The sequence below is a fragment of the Saccoglossus kowalevskii genome, chromosome 13 (genome assembly GCF_978046115.1).
Source record: "Saccoglossus kowalevskii chromosome 13, keSacKowa6.1, whole genome shotgun sequence".
NCBI lineage: Eukaryota > Metazoa > Hemichordata > Enteropneusta > Harrimaniidae > Saccoglossus > Saccoglossus kowalevskii.
Genome location: NC_140653.1, coordinates 16,630,662 through 16,649,240, shown reverse-complemented (window position 1 = coordinate 16,649,240; position 18,579 = coordinate 16,630,662). Strand labels below are relative to the sequence as shown.

Here is an 18,579-nt window from a genome sequence, read left to right as displayed (position 1 = left end):
GAGGATGTCAACACCCTTGTGCGCTTTCCTCGGGTGCTCTTCTACAATATACCGAGTATAGAGACATTAGCATGATGAATGGACAGCATTGTGCATTTTGGAGTTATTACGTGCCGTAATTTGCATTAGTTATTGTCTTATTGACTTGTGACCTTCAACCTAGGGGGATGTTAACATGACTATTTTTTTTTCTGCAGGTGATAAATGCATAATGATCTTATTATTGAGCCCATTAAATCTCAACATGCCTAGTTACACATTCAAGACATGTTATTAACTGTCTACAATCAACCTTGCAACTCTCTTGTCCATTTAAATAACACAGATACAGCATGTTTAACTTTTACGTTTAACACATGAATGATTATCAATAATATGGAAATTGCATTTTCAATTCAACCAAATATTGATGTAAAAGACAATTTAGTGTTTTTGACAATGTCACTAAGTTACTGATATGAAAGCTTGCAGCTGAAATCTTTTCAATCGATTTCAATCGGCAAAATAGTTACCAGTCTGCCATATTCAATGACATCATAAACAAAATTGGAAGAGATAAGAAAATCTGTGTACTGAAACATAACACTGTGAAAATGTTCCCTGCTAAAAAATCTATCAAAATGGCCGCTGGTCAGCCATCTTGAATCCTATGCAAAATGCAAGATGCAACATGTATATCATAAGTTTGAGTTTTAATTGGCCATCACCGACAACTGGTTACATATACGGATTTGTACATGTATTAGGTTTCAAGCCTATTCCATATCTAAAATGACTACCAGTCGATCATATTTAATTGAAACAAAATGAGTGTGCATCAATTATTGTCCCAGTACCAAGAAATCAGTTGATGCATGTCTGGATAACAGTTCTGTTTTTCCGATTACATCTGAACAGAGACTAAATAACCCAAAAGGTACAAAATGTATCATGGTAAACCGAAAGAATTTATTTACTCAACAGAGTCTAGAAATTGCATCAGTTGCCATGCCAATAACAAGTTTGTTGCTATGGAGTGGTGAAGCACATTTCACTATAATCACTATGAATTCAGTATTCATTTTACCTGCCTCCCCTCTCAAGATGATGAACATTAAACAATTATGAAATAAATTCACTTTCCATACTCTTGAGAGATGAAGTATCACCCATAAAAAGGGCATAAAATGACATTACATTTACTCTCAAGTACTATTAAAATTTGTGTTGATATTAACACACAAGTATGTAAATATTAGTACTCCCAAGAACCAGAATTATACTAACAGTAAAATAAAGACTCCACTCTCCACTCGTTTGTATGTGCCAGACAGTGTTTAGAATTCTACAGAGGAGTTCTCCATAGTGTGTGTCTTCTTATCCAGGGAATCAATAGGTTGAAGGTTTGATGGAGTTGCAATTTGGATCACAGTCACATTATTTAATAGTTTCCCATCAGGTTTGAGACATAAAAAGCAAGGAAAATACAATGAGCTAACTCCAAAAAAGACTTGTCTCACTTTCAGTTTAATTTCAAAGCAAGCAGACTAGAAAATATCTTCTCTAAATATTTTACTGCCACTGAAATTGAGATGATGACTCTTCGCACATTTACTGGGAAATTTTGAGAATACATTCCTGACCAATGAGCATATTTAAATCTTAAAACCTTGGATTGAAATTTAACAAGACATGAGTCATAGTCCTCGTCTTTGAGATTAAGTAATATATGAACTTGGATTTCATTGATAACCAGATGTTGACATTTGAGAACACAAAAATATATCTGTTCTTTTACCTACTTTGAAGAAAATCTGTCATCTGAAATTTTCACTATTTTGAATCAAACCACAAAAAAAAAATGACATTCATCAGTAATCAATGGATGTGATGGTTGGACCAAACTGGCCACCAGTTCATTGAAATTCACCAAAACTGAAAAAAATGATGAAAATATGCAAGCTATTATGTCTTGCTTTTGTATAAAATTAAACAAAATTAGTATCTGAAAAATTGGTAGGTAGCATGGAAATAAAAACAATATGGCCGCCAATTGGCCACTCTGAATAAAATACATGTATAAGCAAAATCAACTGAAGTGCATCAGTAAGCAATCATGTTCAATTAAATAGTTGATGACATGTTTAAATTTTGCTTTTGATGACATGTTTAAATTTTGCTTTTGATGACATGTTAAAATTTTGCTTTTGATGACATGTTTAAATTTTGCTTTTGATGACATGTTTAAATTTTGCTTTTGATGACATGTTTAAATTTTGCTTTTGATGACATGTTTAAATTTTGCTTTTGATGACATGTTTAAATTTTGCTTTTGCACTAAATTTAAACAAAATCAATGCAACAGTATCTAAGAATGGGTAGGACACACAAGAAAGAAACAAAATGGCCACATAAGTTGGTCATATTGATCATATTGGTCCAGGCATGTCTGGGAAATGACATAAGATGGAACCAAAAACCTGATAGGGGCTAATAACTCCAGTCTACACTTCCATACTTGATTTTTTTGATGAAATGCTTTCTAACAGTCAGTGGACGGCTGCCACCACCAAAGTCTTTGACAGTGAGTATCAGCTGTTGACATCACTACTATACATTCTATAAACCTGTTTAGCACAGACGACAGACGAGTACAATGTAAAGAACGCAATGAAAGAAAAGGAAAATTATTCCTAACAACTTTATCCATTCAATGTCTAAAATGTCTATTATTTAGGAAAAGCAGGTATTTAAGAGGATTTCAGTTTTCAGTAGATGACACCTTTTGTTAAATACAATATCCATCTGTATAGTTTTTGGGGCAAAACCATTTTTTATGTGATATACTGATGTCAGTAAACAGCGTGACAGCATTCTATAATCGCGACAGCACTACCACAACCTCTCAGTCCATTCACTTTTCCACAATCATCTGCTTTCTCATTTACTGTAGAATATAGTACCAACAATTTGTATGAGTCTACATGGTATTTTTTGTTCTTCGGTAAAATACATTTTTTAAAGCGTTTCTTGACTTTCCAAATGACATAAAAAGACGACCGACTCTTTCCCACAGTGTACTTCACATAGGCACATATATTAAAATTTGGAATGTCAGAATGTTTCGTTTTATGATAACGCCGCTGCGACGAGATTAAATGGTGATGTCTCTACAATCTATCAAAATACCGTTCATAATAATTACTCAATTCTAGCACCATTTGGGCCATTACAAAAATGTAACTAATAATTGATAACAATTATGAGTGAATATCAATACTGATCGGAAGACGCATGTAGCTTCAATTAAGGCTTAAAAATAGTAAATAAAAATATGTATTTATAAAAATAAGTGAAATATCAAACGATTCAACAATACGGTTGACCACTGATCTATGACAAGCTGATGTCAAAAACTACTGAATCTTATAAACAAACAATGCAGGTTAAAATACTATCAACTTTCTCATATTCTATTAATACACAATTTCAACTTAATTAGCCCTGTAACTCATTGAAGACTAGAGGTCAACCAATACCATATGTAACAAGTCATCTGAAGATGACACAACCCCCACTTGTCAGATGTGATTATAGTTGGCTACGAATTATAAAGTTTGAATGTATATGTATAAAATCGGGTAGGAAGATTAAGTTGAAAATCAAAAGTATGTTTCTCAAAGTTAACAGCTAGAACATTTCTATTAAATAAATTTGATAAATTTGAACAAATATTCACAGTAAATTAAATATGCAAATTCAATTGAGTCAATATTAAATAGCAAATACATGAACTATTATATTAGTTCACAAGATATTATTAAAAGAATGGCTGCTGACAATCTATAAAGTTTGAAGTGCATTCATCTTGGAGAAATGATAATCGACATGCCAAAAGGCTGGACTTTACTGGGTTTGGACTGCTTTGGGGCCTTGTCAGGTAAGAGTGCAGTAGCCGAAAAGAACTGTTTATTTATGGCAGGACTACCATAACTGCCAGTAAAATAACCAAGCCCTTGCCACAACATGCTTCTATTAATTTTACACCAAGGTTCATATGTTTGGAGTCAAATAAAATTCCAACTTTCCAGGAGTATATAGATAACAAGATATTAACAAAAATTAAAAATTAATTAAATATGCAAATTAGCTAAATAATTAAGTTGAAAGTCAATAATGCATAGAACACATCTTATATTGATAGATCAGGTAAGTCTATATCAAGTTTGGTCTCATTCGGACAATTAGTACATAATAAGAAAAATTCAAAATTAATTAAATATGCAAATGAGCTTGTTAATTAAGTTGAAACTCAATATTGCACAGCACATATCGTATACTGACAGATCAAGTAAGTCTATACCAACTTTGGTCTCATTTAGACTATTCACAAGATATCAACAACAATTCAAAATTCATTAAATATACAAAGGAGCTCGTTAATTAAATTGAAACTCAATATTGCATAGCATATATCTTATATTGACGAATCAAGTGGTCTAATATGAGATGGTGAACCAGGGAACTATGAACCTTGACTTATTTGGTAGTCAAGTGGTCTAATATGAGATGGTGAACCAAGGAACTATGAACCTTGACTTATTTGGTAGTCAAGTGGTCTAATATGAGATGGTGAACCAGGGAACTATGAACCTTGACTTATTTGGTAGTCAAGTGTTCTAATATGAGATGGTGAACCAAGGAACTATGAACCTTGACTTATTTGGTAGTCAAGTGTTCTAATATGAGAAGGTGAACCAGGGAACTATGAACCTTGACTTATTATTTGGTAGTCAAGTGGTCTAATATGAGATGGTGAACCAAGGAACTATGAACCTTGACTTATTTGGTAGTCAAGTGGTCTAATATGAGATGGTGAACCAGAGAAATATGAACCTTGACTTATTTGGTAGTCAAGTGGTCTAATATGGGATGGTGAACCAGGGAACTATGAACCTTGACTTATTTGGTAGTCAAGTGGTCTAATATGAGATGGTGAACCAAGGAACTATGAACCTTGACTTATTTGGTTGTCAAGTGGTCTAATATGAGATGGTGAACCAGAGAACTATGAACCTTGACTTATTTGGTAGTCAAGTGGTCTAATATGGGATGGTGAACCAGGGAACTATGAACCTTGACTTATTTGGTTGTCAAGTGGTCTAATATGAGATGGTGAACCAAGGAACTATGAACCTTGACTTATTTGATTGTCAAGTGGTCTAATATGAGATGGTGAACCAGGGAACTATGAACCTTGACTTATTTGGTAGTTGAATGGTCTAATATGAGATGGTGAACCAGAGAACTATGAACCTTGACTTATTTGGTTGTCAAGTGGTCTAATATGAGATGGTGAACCAGAGAACTATGAACCTTGACTTATTTGGTAGTCAAGTGGTCTAATATGAGATGGTGAACCAGGGAACTATGAACCTTGACTTATTTGGTAGTCGAATGGTCTAATATGAGATGGTGAACCAGAGAACTATGAACCTTGACTTATTTGGTTGTCAAGTGGTCTAATATGAGATGGTGAACCAGGGAACTATGAACCTTGACTTATTTGGTTGTCAAGTGGTCTAATATGAGATGGTGAACCAGAGAACTATGAACCTTGACTTATTTGGTTGTCAAGTGGTCTAATATGAGATGGTGAACCAGGGAACTATGAACCTTGACTTATTTGGTAGTCAAGTGGTCTAATATGAGATGGTGAACCAGAGAAATATGAACCTTGACTTATTTGGTAGTCAAGTGGTCTAATATGGGATGGTGAACCAGGGAACTATGAACCTTGACTTATTTGGTTGTCAAGTGGTCTAATATGAGATGGTGAACCAGAGAACTATGAACCTTGACTTATTTGGTAGTCAAGTGGTCTAATATGAGATGGTGAACCAGAGAAATATGAACCTTGACTTATTTGGTAGTCAAGTGGTCTAATATGAGATGGTGAACCAGAGAACTATGAACCTTGACTTATTTGGTAGTCAAGTGGTCTAATATGAGATGGTGAACCAGGGAACTATGAACCTTGACTTATTTGGTAGTTGAATGGTCTAATATGAGATGGTGAACCAGAGAACTATGAACCTTGACTTATTTGGTAGTCAAGTGGTCTAATATGAGATGGTGAACCAGGGAACTATGAACCTTGACTTATTTGGTTGTCAAGTGGTCTAATATGAGATGGTGAACCAGAGAACTATGAACCTTGACTTATTTGGTTGTCAAGTGGTCTAATATGAGATGGTGAACCAGGGAACTATGAACCTTGACTTATTTGGTTGTCAAGTGGTCTAATATGAGATGGTGAACCAGAGAACTATGAACCTTGACTTATTTGGTTGTCAAGTGGTCTAATATGAGATGGTGAACCAGGGAACTATGAACCTTGACTTATTTGGTAGTCAAGTGGTCTAATATGAGATGGTGAACCAGAGAAATATGAACCTTGACTTATTTGGTAGTCAAGTGGTCTAATATGGGATGGTGAACCAGGGAACTATGAACCTTGACTTATTTGGTTGTCAAGTGGTCTAATATGAGATGGTGAACCAGGGAACTATGAACCTTGACTTATTTGGTAGTCGAATGGTCTAATATGAGATGGTGAACCAGAGAACTATGAACCTTGACTTATTTGGTTGTCAAGTGGTCTAATATGAGATGGTGAACCAGGGAACTATGAACCTTGACTTATTTGGTTGTCAAGTGGTCTAATATGAGATGGTGAACCAGAGAACTATGAACCTTGACTTATTTGGTTGTCAAGTGGTCTAATATGAGATGGTGAACCAGGGAACTATGAACCTTGACTTATTTGGTAGTCAAGTGGTCTAATATGAGATGGTGAACCAGAGAAATATGAACCTTGACTTATTTGGTAGTCAAGTGGTCTAATATGGGATGGTGAACCAGGGAACTATGAACCTTGACTTATTTGGTTGTCAAGTGGTCTAATATGAGATGGTGAACCAGGGAACTATGAACCTTGACTTATTTGGTAGTCGAATGGTCTAATATGAGATGGTGAACCAGAGAACTATGAACCTTGACTTATTTGGCAGTCAAGTGGTCTAATATGAGATGGTGAACCAGGGAACTATGAACCTTGACTTATTTGGTTGTCAAGTGGTCTAATATGAGATGGTGAACCAGGGAACTATGAACCTTGACTTATTTGGCAGTCAAGTGGTCTAATATGAGATGGTGAACCAGGGAACTATGAACCTTGACTTATTTGGTAGTCGAATGGTCTAATATGAGATGGTGAACCAGAGAACTATGAACCTTGACTTATTTGGTAGTCAAGTGGTCTAATATGAGATGGTGAACCAAGGAACTATGAACCTTGACTTATTTGGTAGTCAAGTGGTCTAATATGAGATGGTGAACCAGGGAACTATGAACCTTGACTTATTTGGTAGTCAAGTGGTCTAATATGAGATGGTGAACCAAGGAACTATGAACCTTGACTTATTTGGTAGTCAAGTGGTCTAATATGAGATGGTGAACCAGGGAACTATGAACCTTGACTTATTTGGTTGTCAAGTGGTCTAATATGAGATGGTGAACCAGAGAACTATGAACCTTGACTTATTTGGTAGTCAAGTGGTCTAATATGAGATGGTGAACCAGGGAACTATGAACCTTGACTTATTTGGTAGTCAAGTGGTCTAATATGAGATGGTGAACCAGAGAACTATGAACCTTGACTTATTTGGTAGTCAAGTGGTCTAATATGAGATGGTGAACCAGGGAACTATGAACCTTGACTTATTTGGTTGTCAAGTGGTCTAATATGAGATGGTGAACCAGGGAACTATGAACCTTGACTTATTTGGTAGTCGAATGGTCTAATATGAGATGGTGAACCAGAGAACTATGAACCTTGACTTATTTGGTAGTCAAGTGGTCTAATATGAGATGGTGAACCAGGGAACTATGAACCTTGACTTATTTGGTAGTCAAGTGGTCTAATATGAGATGGTGAACCAGGGAACTATGAACCTTGACTTATTTGGTTGTCAAGTGGTCTAATATGAGATGGTGAACCAGAGAACTATGAACCTTGACTTATTTGGTAGTCAAGTGGTCTAATATGAGATGGTGAACCAGGGAACTATGAACCTTGACTTATTTGGTAGTCAAGTGGTCTTATATGAGATAGTGAACCAGGGAACTATGAACCTTGATATATTTGGTAGTCAAGTGGTCTTATATGAGATAGTGAACCAGGGAACTATGAACCTTGATATATTTGGTAGTCAAGTGGTCTTATATGAGATAGTGAACCAGGGAACTATGAACCATTTCAGACAAGCTCATGTAGTCATGATGAAGTACCTTCAGTCAGAAACACTGCATTCAAGGTACAGCATGAACACGATTTGCAGTACATGTCTAGGAGGAATGTACATATCACTACTTTATGACAATAACTAACAAAATATTGCAATGATACAGAAATGTCCTTGCTTGCTCCTCTCTACAGTCTACAACAATGTATGAACTTTTATGCTCACGTATTTTGGTGGCGTGGTCGCCACGTTGGAACTCCCGGCAATAAGAAGATCATTTATGACAAAATTGGCACGTTTTGAGGTAGTCCAAAACGAGTTTTACGACAAGCCGGTGCTTTGCGACAATATGAGTTGGTAAGTTCCGGACAGAAAACCAATCTGTGTAGACTCGTTGTCGGAGATTTTTTTTTTTTTTTGGAGAACAGGCGAGAACTAATGCGCGCGCGAATGTCATCCATAAAATTAAGTCGGTGTGGCCTTATCACAGAATAGAGTGGGCGCTTGAAAAGGTTTGATTATGTTATCAAAAATGAATAATAATATCACCATTGTCACAAACACAGACTCATTTTCATCAGAATTTCTAGAAATTATGTGATTTTGTGATCCTTTCACAATTTGTGTGATCTTCATCACACATCAAACCATTTGTATTATCCCCTTATCTTATAAATCCTTACTAACACTAAAGCTACGTTATCACATGTCTAAAAAACGCTGGTGTTGACACTGTTTTTTTGTTGTGCAAATATTAGCTAATCTGCTGAATTGTCTGCTCGTGTTCTCAATTAGTAAAAACACCGGTGTTTTGCGCCGTCAATGAATCATATCACGAAAAGGTCAATAAACAAACTGAGAAATGATCGGTTCATGTTCACGTTATTCGCGTGTATGAATAACGCAACAACAGGCCCAGCAACCTGAGCGATTTGGACTTGGCGGAAATAACTAGTAGGAAGAAATAGTGTTACGAACATGGGATAACATAGATTGGCTAGAAAATTCGACTTGTAACCTCTGACGCCATCTTGTGTAATGTCAAGCATAAATAAGTTGGCGATAGAGGGCGTTTGGCTGTCGTATTGTGTTCACGCGGCACATTGCATTGTGCAAGAGCCGGTGTGACAACGGCGTTTAGGATCTGGTCCACCCCTTTTACGACAGTATCAAAAATGCCACAACGGCGTATTCTGTTCCACACTCATTTCAACAACGTTCTCAAACAAAAGGCGTTGTGACAACGGCTTCGTCTAGTGAGAACACCACTTAACATAGTGCAACTTTTGCAAACATGTTATTAATATAAGTTATACATTAATTAACCACATTATGAGGCATGTGACCTTCAACACGTGACCATGTGATAACAGATTCTTTGAATAAGTATAATGGTTTTCATATTTTCTGGGAAGATATTTGAATTAATATTTAGCACAAGTAAATAAATCTTTTATGACTCAGTCAAGAATTGCATATAATCCATTTACCAGTTTTTCATTACCCACAACTAACATCATTATAGTGATTTGAGTGAGCACCTAAAGTAATGGATGATTCGGCTGTTCAATCTCATTTGCATACAGAATCACTGCTGCTTGAACACAGTTTACCAAGAGTTTGCCGTCCAGCAATTTAAAAATGTAATTATTTTTCAGGAAATCAAGATGCATGTATACATTCGGGTCAGATTATTTGAATTTTGAATGGAAATTTTGGGCGAATTACAAACTTTTCACTATGAAAGAGTAGTTAGGTTGAATACAAACAGTATGTGACTTTGTAATGTTTACATGCTCTTGTGAGCATTGCATTATGGGAAAAGGGCAACCCAGGTGACAATTTCAACTTATAACACACTCTCACGATAAAACATAACAATCCCAGGTAACTAGGCTGGATGAATTCCGCCAATAACAATCGTTCACATTTAGCGCAATGATTTTCACATTGACTAAAAAAAGAACCAATATTACGACCAATAGTATTTCCGTAAGCCCTTCTCTACAAAATGAGGCATATTATGTTTTCTTGAATGAGTAATGAGTTGAATCCTTGACGTGATTGGTGCTGAATTGAATAAATGAGATGAGAATTGTACTGTCAGCAGAGTTACTAACCATGAGCATGTGAAATAATTCATGTGAAATACAGTGGAGAGATCATTTCCACTAAATTTTACTCCCTTTGTTTTTCCCCTATATGAGAAAAATTTGTAAAAGCAGAACAAGGATGAATTACTGCAACCGTTACATTAGAAAAACAGAAGATACTCTTAACACAACAAATCCATTCCTTTGATTTCAATAAATATTTATAAACTTCAATGGTAGTTGAATGCAACCAGCCAATCATCGAGCACAGTGAACAATGACGTCATTTGAAAATGTTCCTATGTTATTTCATCAGCAAAGGAAACCCCTTGTTTCAGTATGAATTGTAAAATTTATAAATATTCATAACAAGCAGCCAGTCGGCTGAGATAGCTCCGCTGTTAGCAATGCACATTTCAATTAAAGAACAGAAGATATCATTATAAAATGAACAATATGTATAGTATCAAAGCAATGGGACTTGCTTTTTTCAACAAGAATTCAAAAATATCACTTTTCACCAAAAATGACAAAAATAATCATCAAAATTAGATAATTGAAGATATCACCACGAAATTAACAAGTCTGAAAGAGGTCCACATGTAGTACCTATATATGTAATATAAAAACAATCAAACTTGCGGTTTTCAACAAGAAGTCGAAAATATCACTTTTTACCAAAAATGACAAAAATATTAAGCAAAATTGGAGAATTGAAGATATCACCATGAAATAAACAAAACTGAGAGAGGTCCACATGTAGTACCTATATATGTAATATCAAAGCAATTGGACTTGTGGTTTTTAACAAGAAGTCGAAAATATCACTTTATACCAAAAATGACAGAAATATTCACCAAAATTAGAGAATTAAAGATATCAATACAAAATGAACAAATCTGAGAGAGATCCACATGTAGAAACTATATATGTAATATCAAAGCAATCGGACTTGTGGTTTTTAACGAGAAGTCGAAAATATCACTTTTCATGAAAAATGACAAAAATATTCACCAAAATTAGAGAATTAAAGATATCATCACGAAAAGAACAATCTGAGAGAGGTCCACATGTAATACCTATATAAGTAATATCAAAGCAATTGGACTTGCTGTTTTTAACAAGAAGTCGAAAATATCACTTTTTACCAAAAATGACAAAAATATTCACCAAAATTAGAGAATTAAAGATATCATCATGAAATGAACAAATCTGAGAGAGGTCCACATGTAGTACCTATATATGTAATATCAAAGCAATCAGAATTGCCGTTTTTAACAAGAAGTTGAAAATATCATTTTTTAACGAAAATATATTCTTCAAAATTAGAGAATTTGAGATTTTGACATGAAATGAACAAATCTGAGAAAGAACCATCCAAGGTACTTGCATATCAAATTTGAAAAAATTCTGACTTGCGGTTTCGAAGAAGAAGTTGAAATTGTAAAGTTGACGACGACGGACGCCGCCGCCGACGACGGACAATCAGTAATATGAACAGCTCTGCTGTGTCAACTTTGTCGACAGCGGAGCTAAAAATCAAAGGAATGGGTTTGTTGTGCTGACAGTATCAGATGATACAAAGATTCGAATACTTACAGGGTTAGTTTCATTGGTTCGGAATACTGCCCTTACATTACTTTCAGGCACTGCAGCTTCCTTGTTGCTAAACTGTGTACTTGTATGTATTTTCATACAAAATGTACAAGCCTGGATGCAAGTAACAAAAAATATCTCAATCACACTTGAATTTTCATGGCAATATTACTCCTGTGACTTTAGTGAGGGTAACCCCATATATCATGTAAATTACACAAGTACTGTGGAATACTTTATTTTCGCTGGAATTAATTTTCGCTGAAAAGGTTTTTTGGGCGTTTTGTATGGAATTTATTTTCACTGATTTTTGACGAGTTTAATGTGAAATATAGGAAAAAATGTATATTCGCTGGATTTTATTTTCATGGAATCATCCCTTCAGCGAAAATAGCGAAAATAAATTCCAAGTGAAAATAAACTTGAAGTATTCTACAGTATATGTTTATACTGTTCCACTAAAAGTCAGTACAGTGAGAGGCACAAATGCATGTTTATATTTACAAAATATATTAAATAACTCAAATAACTACCGGGTACTTCCATTTGAGATCAGGCTCATGAAAATCCAAACAAGGCAATTGGATTTGCTAGGCTAGTACCACCCTCCGTTCCATAAAACGCTCACATCTACTGTACTAATCCACCTAAACAATGACTACTATGATTTATAACTGCCATATTGAATTTATGAAATAAATAATATGCATTTCATCATAAATTTGGTTTATCTGAAATGAACAAACAATACATCATATAAATACTTATCACTTGATAACTTTGGGAATCTAGTCTCAAATATTTGTGCGACAACTTGCAAAATTCCTGAAAATGTGTCTCTCCCAAAAATAAAGTCGTTTACAGTAAGTACTGCATAGAGACACAATTTACCGAAAAATATAGACAATCTCAATTGCACTCCTTTTTTATTTGTATTTCGAAAAATAAAAACAAGAAAAAAAAAATGGTTTACCTTGGCCCATCTTGTAAGCTGTAACTTGGTCTCTGAAAAACCCACTACCAACAAGAATAAACAAGAATGCTTTAATTCAATAAAATTTCTGAATATTTATAATTATCAAATTATAATCCCAACAAATAGTTTATTGACGATGTTAATTCCTGTTAAGAGTAACTTATGAAAAATGGTATTTAATATACCCGGGTACCTGGTCATATGATTTTATAGCTTAGATGCAGATTGCTTAGAAATTATTTTTTGTTTGAATGTCTGGGTCTGTTTTCATATGATAAAACCATATATATGATAGAGGGACTGTGATAAAACTGAGCAAAACATGGAGCTTATGGTCCTTTATTTGAATCCCTGTCAATATCGTTGGGGTGGGACATCCAGGCATTTTCATCGCCTGGCAACCATGATGATGAAAACAAAGATCGACACTCTCAGAAAATGGTACTTTGGGATAGTTGTTGAGACTCCCCTGAACAGTGTAACAAGATTACCCCTATACACTGCTATGGCTTTGGTGCTAGTTCTGCTGAAGTTAGCCAAAGTGTCAACATGTAGCTTGGTTTAGTACTAACATGCCTAATATAGTTGGATGTGTTGTCTTATCAATGTATCAACTTTTGTACATGACATGATTAATATGGCTAACACTGCTTATTAGGTTAACTGAGGTGCCAACACTTTTGGGGAAACCCTTAGTGCTAACATTACCAATGTGGCTGGTTATGGTGATTACATAATTATGCCTAAGGTATGCATAGTGTCAATTTGTGGGCGGGTCCCAAAAGTATGTAATGCGAAACCTCCCACTTTAGCTTAGAATGAAGAAAGGAATGAGTTATGTGCAATATAACATGCCTTATTCAGAGCATGACTTTAATTAATAGGATTTTCATTCTTTTGCAAACACATACTATCTTTCTTAGATTATGCATGGATGTGGATTATGCCAGCAAATTAAACAAAATATATGTACTGACGCTGTCTTAACATTTCAGGATGTTACCGAGCAAATTGTATAGATATGGTTTGAATACTTTCTTCGCTGAAATGCAGATATTGTTGTCCTTTTGTGTTTTGTTTTTGTTTTTAAATCTGAAATTCTGTGTATCGATCATATACCCCTATGTTCAGGGGTCTCCATGACATGCAAAAGTATAAAGAAAATCACCGTGTGAATCTCCTGAGGTCGGTAAACAAAATAACGGGACAAGGTGTGAATTACGCAATCTAACTAAAATAATATGCCAATTAGCACGCCTCTTCAGTCTTTAATTAAAGTAAACAATATCAGTGTGAACACATGGTATAATAAACAACGTGTTCGCAACCTCAGAACAGGCAGTCGGCCGTTATTGTTCAGTGATATGTCTGTATCTGGCTTCCAGTATTTGACTACAATAAACACAATTTACTATATACACCCAGATCATGGAATACGTATAAAAGACACGTAAAACGCATTTTCATCTCACCTCGCCCGCCGACCGCTATCAACATGGGCGCAGCCATTTTGAATTTAGCGCTAAGTGGCATGGGAAATACCTGAAAAAAAGCGGGTTGATTTTTCGTTAAGAATTCTTTCATCGCTGTTTAGTGTATACCCTCTTCACTTTTCTCATTTGCTGGTGGAGATTACAAGATATAAAGTAAAAATCAGTTCTTATAGCGGCCATTTCGTATGCAAATAAGGTGTCGCTTATAGAGGTCGCCATTTTTGTTGAACGCTATGATGGCGTATTTTGATTCAATCCTATCATCTTTTTGTGCGATTTTCCCGCCTTCATCGACCCTGTGAAAAATACCTAAGCGAGCTCAGTGTACAAGGTAAATATTACAGATTCAGGAAAATATCAGCTTTCGACTACATCCAATTTTTTGCGGGTGGGCCACCAGTCTTTCCTTCGATGCTGGTAACAATTTTTGCAGCCCGGACTCGATGTACATAGAGTTGTGAAGTTGTCACTGCATGCAGTATGCGAGCGCTGTTCAGAGCGCGGTATTATTGCAGTTTAAATCATTGTTTTCGCAGTTTTTGACGATTTTACACAGACACAGCAATATTTAATAGAAACTGCAATTCTCTGGCAATCGTATAAAATTACTCATCATTGTATTTGTGCCGAAATAGTACTAAATTTGTTGTTTTTCGACCTGCCCGATGGTAATGTTGGTTGCATGTCTGCGCTACATATACATTGCCTAGCATACCATGATGACTAGCTAGATGTCACTGTGCTAAGTGATGCCCGTCTGCCAACGCTGTTCTACGGTGGCAAATCATTACACTTCCTGTGGTGTACCGTATTTTTTGCAAATTTGTACCTACACTGAGATGTTTTTATTTATCGGCAGGAGCGTTTGGGCTTGATATAATGGAACAAAGCCTGCCTTTGTTTAATGGGCATTCGATGGATGGGGGCACAATGGAAGCCAAAAATAGCAGTTTCGAAGGAATTTCTGTCAGGCCGGCAGACGTGGATAAATTGGGGAAGAATGATAATTTTTCTGCAATGGATAATGATAAAGAGGTGCGTGAATTCAGCGTCCATGAGACGAACATTGTGGAGGGTCAAGTAAAGCTCAAACTGAAAACAATGCGACCCACAGCTAAGAAATCACTGAAAGAAAGTCCAGCTAGTAAAGCCAGTCGTCCGTCTATTAAAATTACTATAAAGCCGCCAGTCACTGCCAAGTCCGGAGATTGTGGTGGGAATGAGGAGGCCGTGGAAGCTGTTGACAACAGCACTGTTAAAACAGTGCGCAGACGGGTGAGTCATTTTGCTGTATTTATTTTTAGCTTCATGGCTGTAGTTGCTATAATTCCATGTAAATAAATAAAGTATGGTCTGTGATTTTTCTCTACTCGATATTTAATTTCAAATAATAATTTACAAGCAGTTTGCACATTGTGCGCATTCTCAAGTCAGTGTAATTTATTGTGAAAATCTGCCATCCTTATCTGGAGGTTGTTAAAAACATGCTTCTGTTGATAGTTATTATATTTACTGTGGTTTTGTATTATTCATTTAAACATGCCCTCTTGGAGGTCACAGTGAATAATATAAAAGCTAATGCAATGTGTTGCACTGCTTGTCATGGTAAACCAACGGGGGCTTAAAAGGTAGCTAGTTGAGTTTGTACATCAGTTTACCTAGTTTTCTTATTCATGAATAACATGTCGTATTTTAAAGCTATTATGGCGCTTCCTGTCTGGGCCAGCCCTAAAGTGTGTTGTCCTCGTATATGTATTCATTAAGGGACAATATGTGGTATTGGCCCTTGCATAACATACTATTCATTTACATGCTTAAGCTTTGTGGACTTTTGTGTTTGTGAAACTTTGTATCGCATGTCTTCATGGAATGAATAGGTGTACTAGTATACACTAAAGTTTACTATCAGAGCATTACTTTACAAAATATTTGCTCTTGATATAATATGTAGATTAAATTTTTCACACTGAAGCCAGTTACACATTTTTTTTGTCAAAGCTTCTATAGCTGTTCATCTCCTTGGACATAGTCAACCTTACGCTACTTTTGACTACTGTAAATGCTTGCTGTTTTTTCCTATAACTGACTATGGAAAGAGTCTATAATTATCTAATTTGTTTATCCACACATTCTCTGCATTAAATAAACACTAGCAAAAGCAGGCTTGGCTTTGTTGTGAGAAAGTTGGTGGTAGAGGCCCCCTTTATTGAATATTCCTTCTCATAGCATTGTGTTGAATGTCACATTTTTCAAAAGCAGTTGAGCCAAATCAATGAAATCAATACCTTTCTGTTTTACCATGTTGGAATAGGTGTGTTTTCTTTTGAAAGGGCCATTTTCAAAAGGTGTCACTCCCATGATCTTATCTCTTCAATATAGATCAGTAAGGGCGTTACGGTATATATTTTTTCTATCACTGATCATGCCCAAAAATGGGTGGAAAATAAATCAGTTGATATTTTAATCGATGCATGAAAATTCAAGTCTTATTTTAATAACATTAAATTACAATTTAATAGAATAAATTTGATTGAATTTCAGAATTCAGTCTTCATAAAATAAGTACTAACATCTCGTAAATCCATTTCATGTAGTTAATACTCCAGAGATTTCATTAAGAATCAGTGCATCTGTATTCTAGATTGAAGTCATCATAGAATATCAGATGTTTGTTTACCTCAATGTTAGGCAAAGTCAATAAATATTAAGGTCTTTGTGTCAGACCACAAGAAGGATTGCATCAAGGTATCTAATTAATTGAAGTTGTCATGTTACCATTATCTCAGAGTCTCCTGATTAGTCAGTCATCCATTTTGACAACAGATCCGTGAATCGCTGCATTCCCCTGAGCTTTTCAAAAGTGACATCAGTTTATTAAAAGTATCCTTGCTATTATCATCTTGCCATCTCGGTGATAGTGTCCCAAGTGAGGTATTTTTAAATGAATGTTGTAATTTCATCATTTTCCATCTAATTGCTTTTGTTGTTCAGTGTAAACCTACTGGATTGCCCCAGGTCAGCCAATTACTCATCTGATGTTAATGTATGATGTTTAAGAGGCCAATCCCATTCTTGTTCTACTGCCTCATTCACTACAAGCACCTAATCAAAACACGACAATCAATTCTGTTTGTGTAATATAACTGTTAGTTTGAAATATTTGTCCACAATAGTATATAATCCATTATCTTCTGTTGATAAAATAGAGTCAGTGTTGAAATACAATTGATCAGCGTACTTCTGTGTAGTGGAGCATGTTGATGAATAATTACCAATTATTGACAGTTTTCTCATATTTCACTAGATTGAGAGCCTGTATAGCTCTTGTTCTATAATAAATATCGTATGTACATGTTTCAATTAATGATTTCAAAGAGTAGTTTACATAATTATTGCCTCTTAGTATAAACATTTTCAGCTGAACTAGGTCAGCAGTAATAGAATTGAAGCCCCTCAGGAGAGGCCATGCAAGCAGTCATTTGAATTCAGGCCGCATTCATCATTGTAAATGTTTGCGTCATCAACTTCAGTGGCTGCTTGAAATATTCCTAAGGTTTTGACTTCCCCATTTTACAATGTATACCTTTGTCAATATAGCTGAGTGGTAATCGCCAGCTTTCAGTTTGAGGTCACAGAGGTGATTGGCTATAGTTACCCGCCAAGAGCTTGGTTCACATGACCCAACTCTATGCTAAGTGATCAGCATAAAATGCCATATGCATATGACATGTCCAGCGTATTTCCTGTAGACGCTGAATATTTTCCACCCGACATCTGCACCTCGCTGGTACCAATACTTACGTAAGTTTAACAGTTTTTAACAATCGCTCACTCTTTATTTTATGCTCGAAAGGCAATTTAGTAGAATTGATATCGAATGTGAGTTGTAGGAGATTGATGACGCAGTCGTTTGTATTTCACTACATTGTGCCTGTGAAAAGTCACATGGCTGAGAAGATTCTGGCATAATCTGTTGATGACGTGCACTCTGCCTTCACTGTACACTGTCTGATACTTTAATATTCCATTCAAGGCTTATTTCATTATGATATTGTCTGTGTATTTGAACCTGTATATTGAATTGTTATCATGTATGTGTGTGTTGTGTATGTTTGTGTGTGTAGCACTCTGTTTCT

General features: G+C 35.6%; 2 protein-coding genes across 4 annotated transcripts in view; one reads left to right on the top strand and one right to left on the bottom strand.

Moving 5' to 3' along the window:
* The window catches only part of LOC102802824 (small ribosomal subunit protein mS29-like), a 45,621-nt gene extending 31,008 nt beyond the window's left edge, over nucleotides 1-14,613 (bottom strand). Inside the window, exons 1-3 of the mRNA XM_085506985.1 lie at nucleotides 14,423-14,613; nucleotides 12,948-12,991; nucleotides 11,978-12,088 (exon numbers count right to left, since the gene is read on the bottom strand). Coding sequence (XP_085363111.1) covers nucleotides 11,978-12,088; nucleotides 12,948-12,991; nucleotides 14,423-14,534 — 267 coding nt within the window. The 5' untranslated portion in view covers nucleotides 14,535-14,613. The remainder of the gene's footprint in view (nucleotides 1-11,977; nucleotides 12,089-12,947; nucleotides 12,992-14,422) is intronic.
* A 56-nt stretch (nucleotides 14,614-14,669) lies between these two features.
* Nucleotides 14,670-18,579, top strand: part of LOC100373611 (uncharacterized) — a 101,644-nt gene continuing 97,734 nt past the window's right edge. The window contains exons 1-2 of one of the 3 annotated variants that reach the window (XM_085506976.1): nucleotides 14,670-14,774; nucleotides 15,303-15,718. In XM_085506976.1, the coding sequence (XP_085363102.1) occupies nucleotides 15,323-15,718 (396 nt within the window). In that variant the 5' untranslated portion in view covers nucleotides 14,670-14,774; nucleotides 15,303-15,322. Of the gene's footprint in view, nucleotides 14,775-15,302; nucleotides 15,719-18,094; nucleotides 18,245-18,579 lie in introns of those variants that run through there. The other 2 variants (XM_085506975.1, XM_006813966.3) reach the window with 2 other exon arrangements.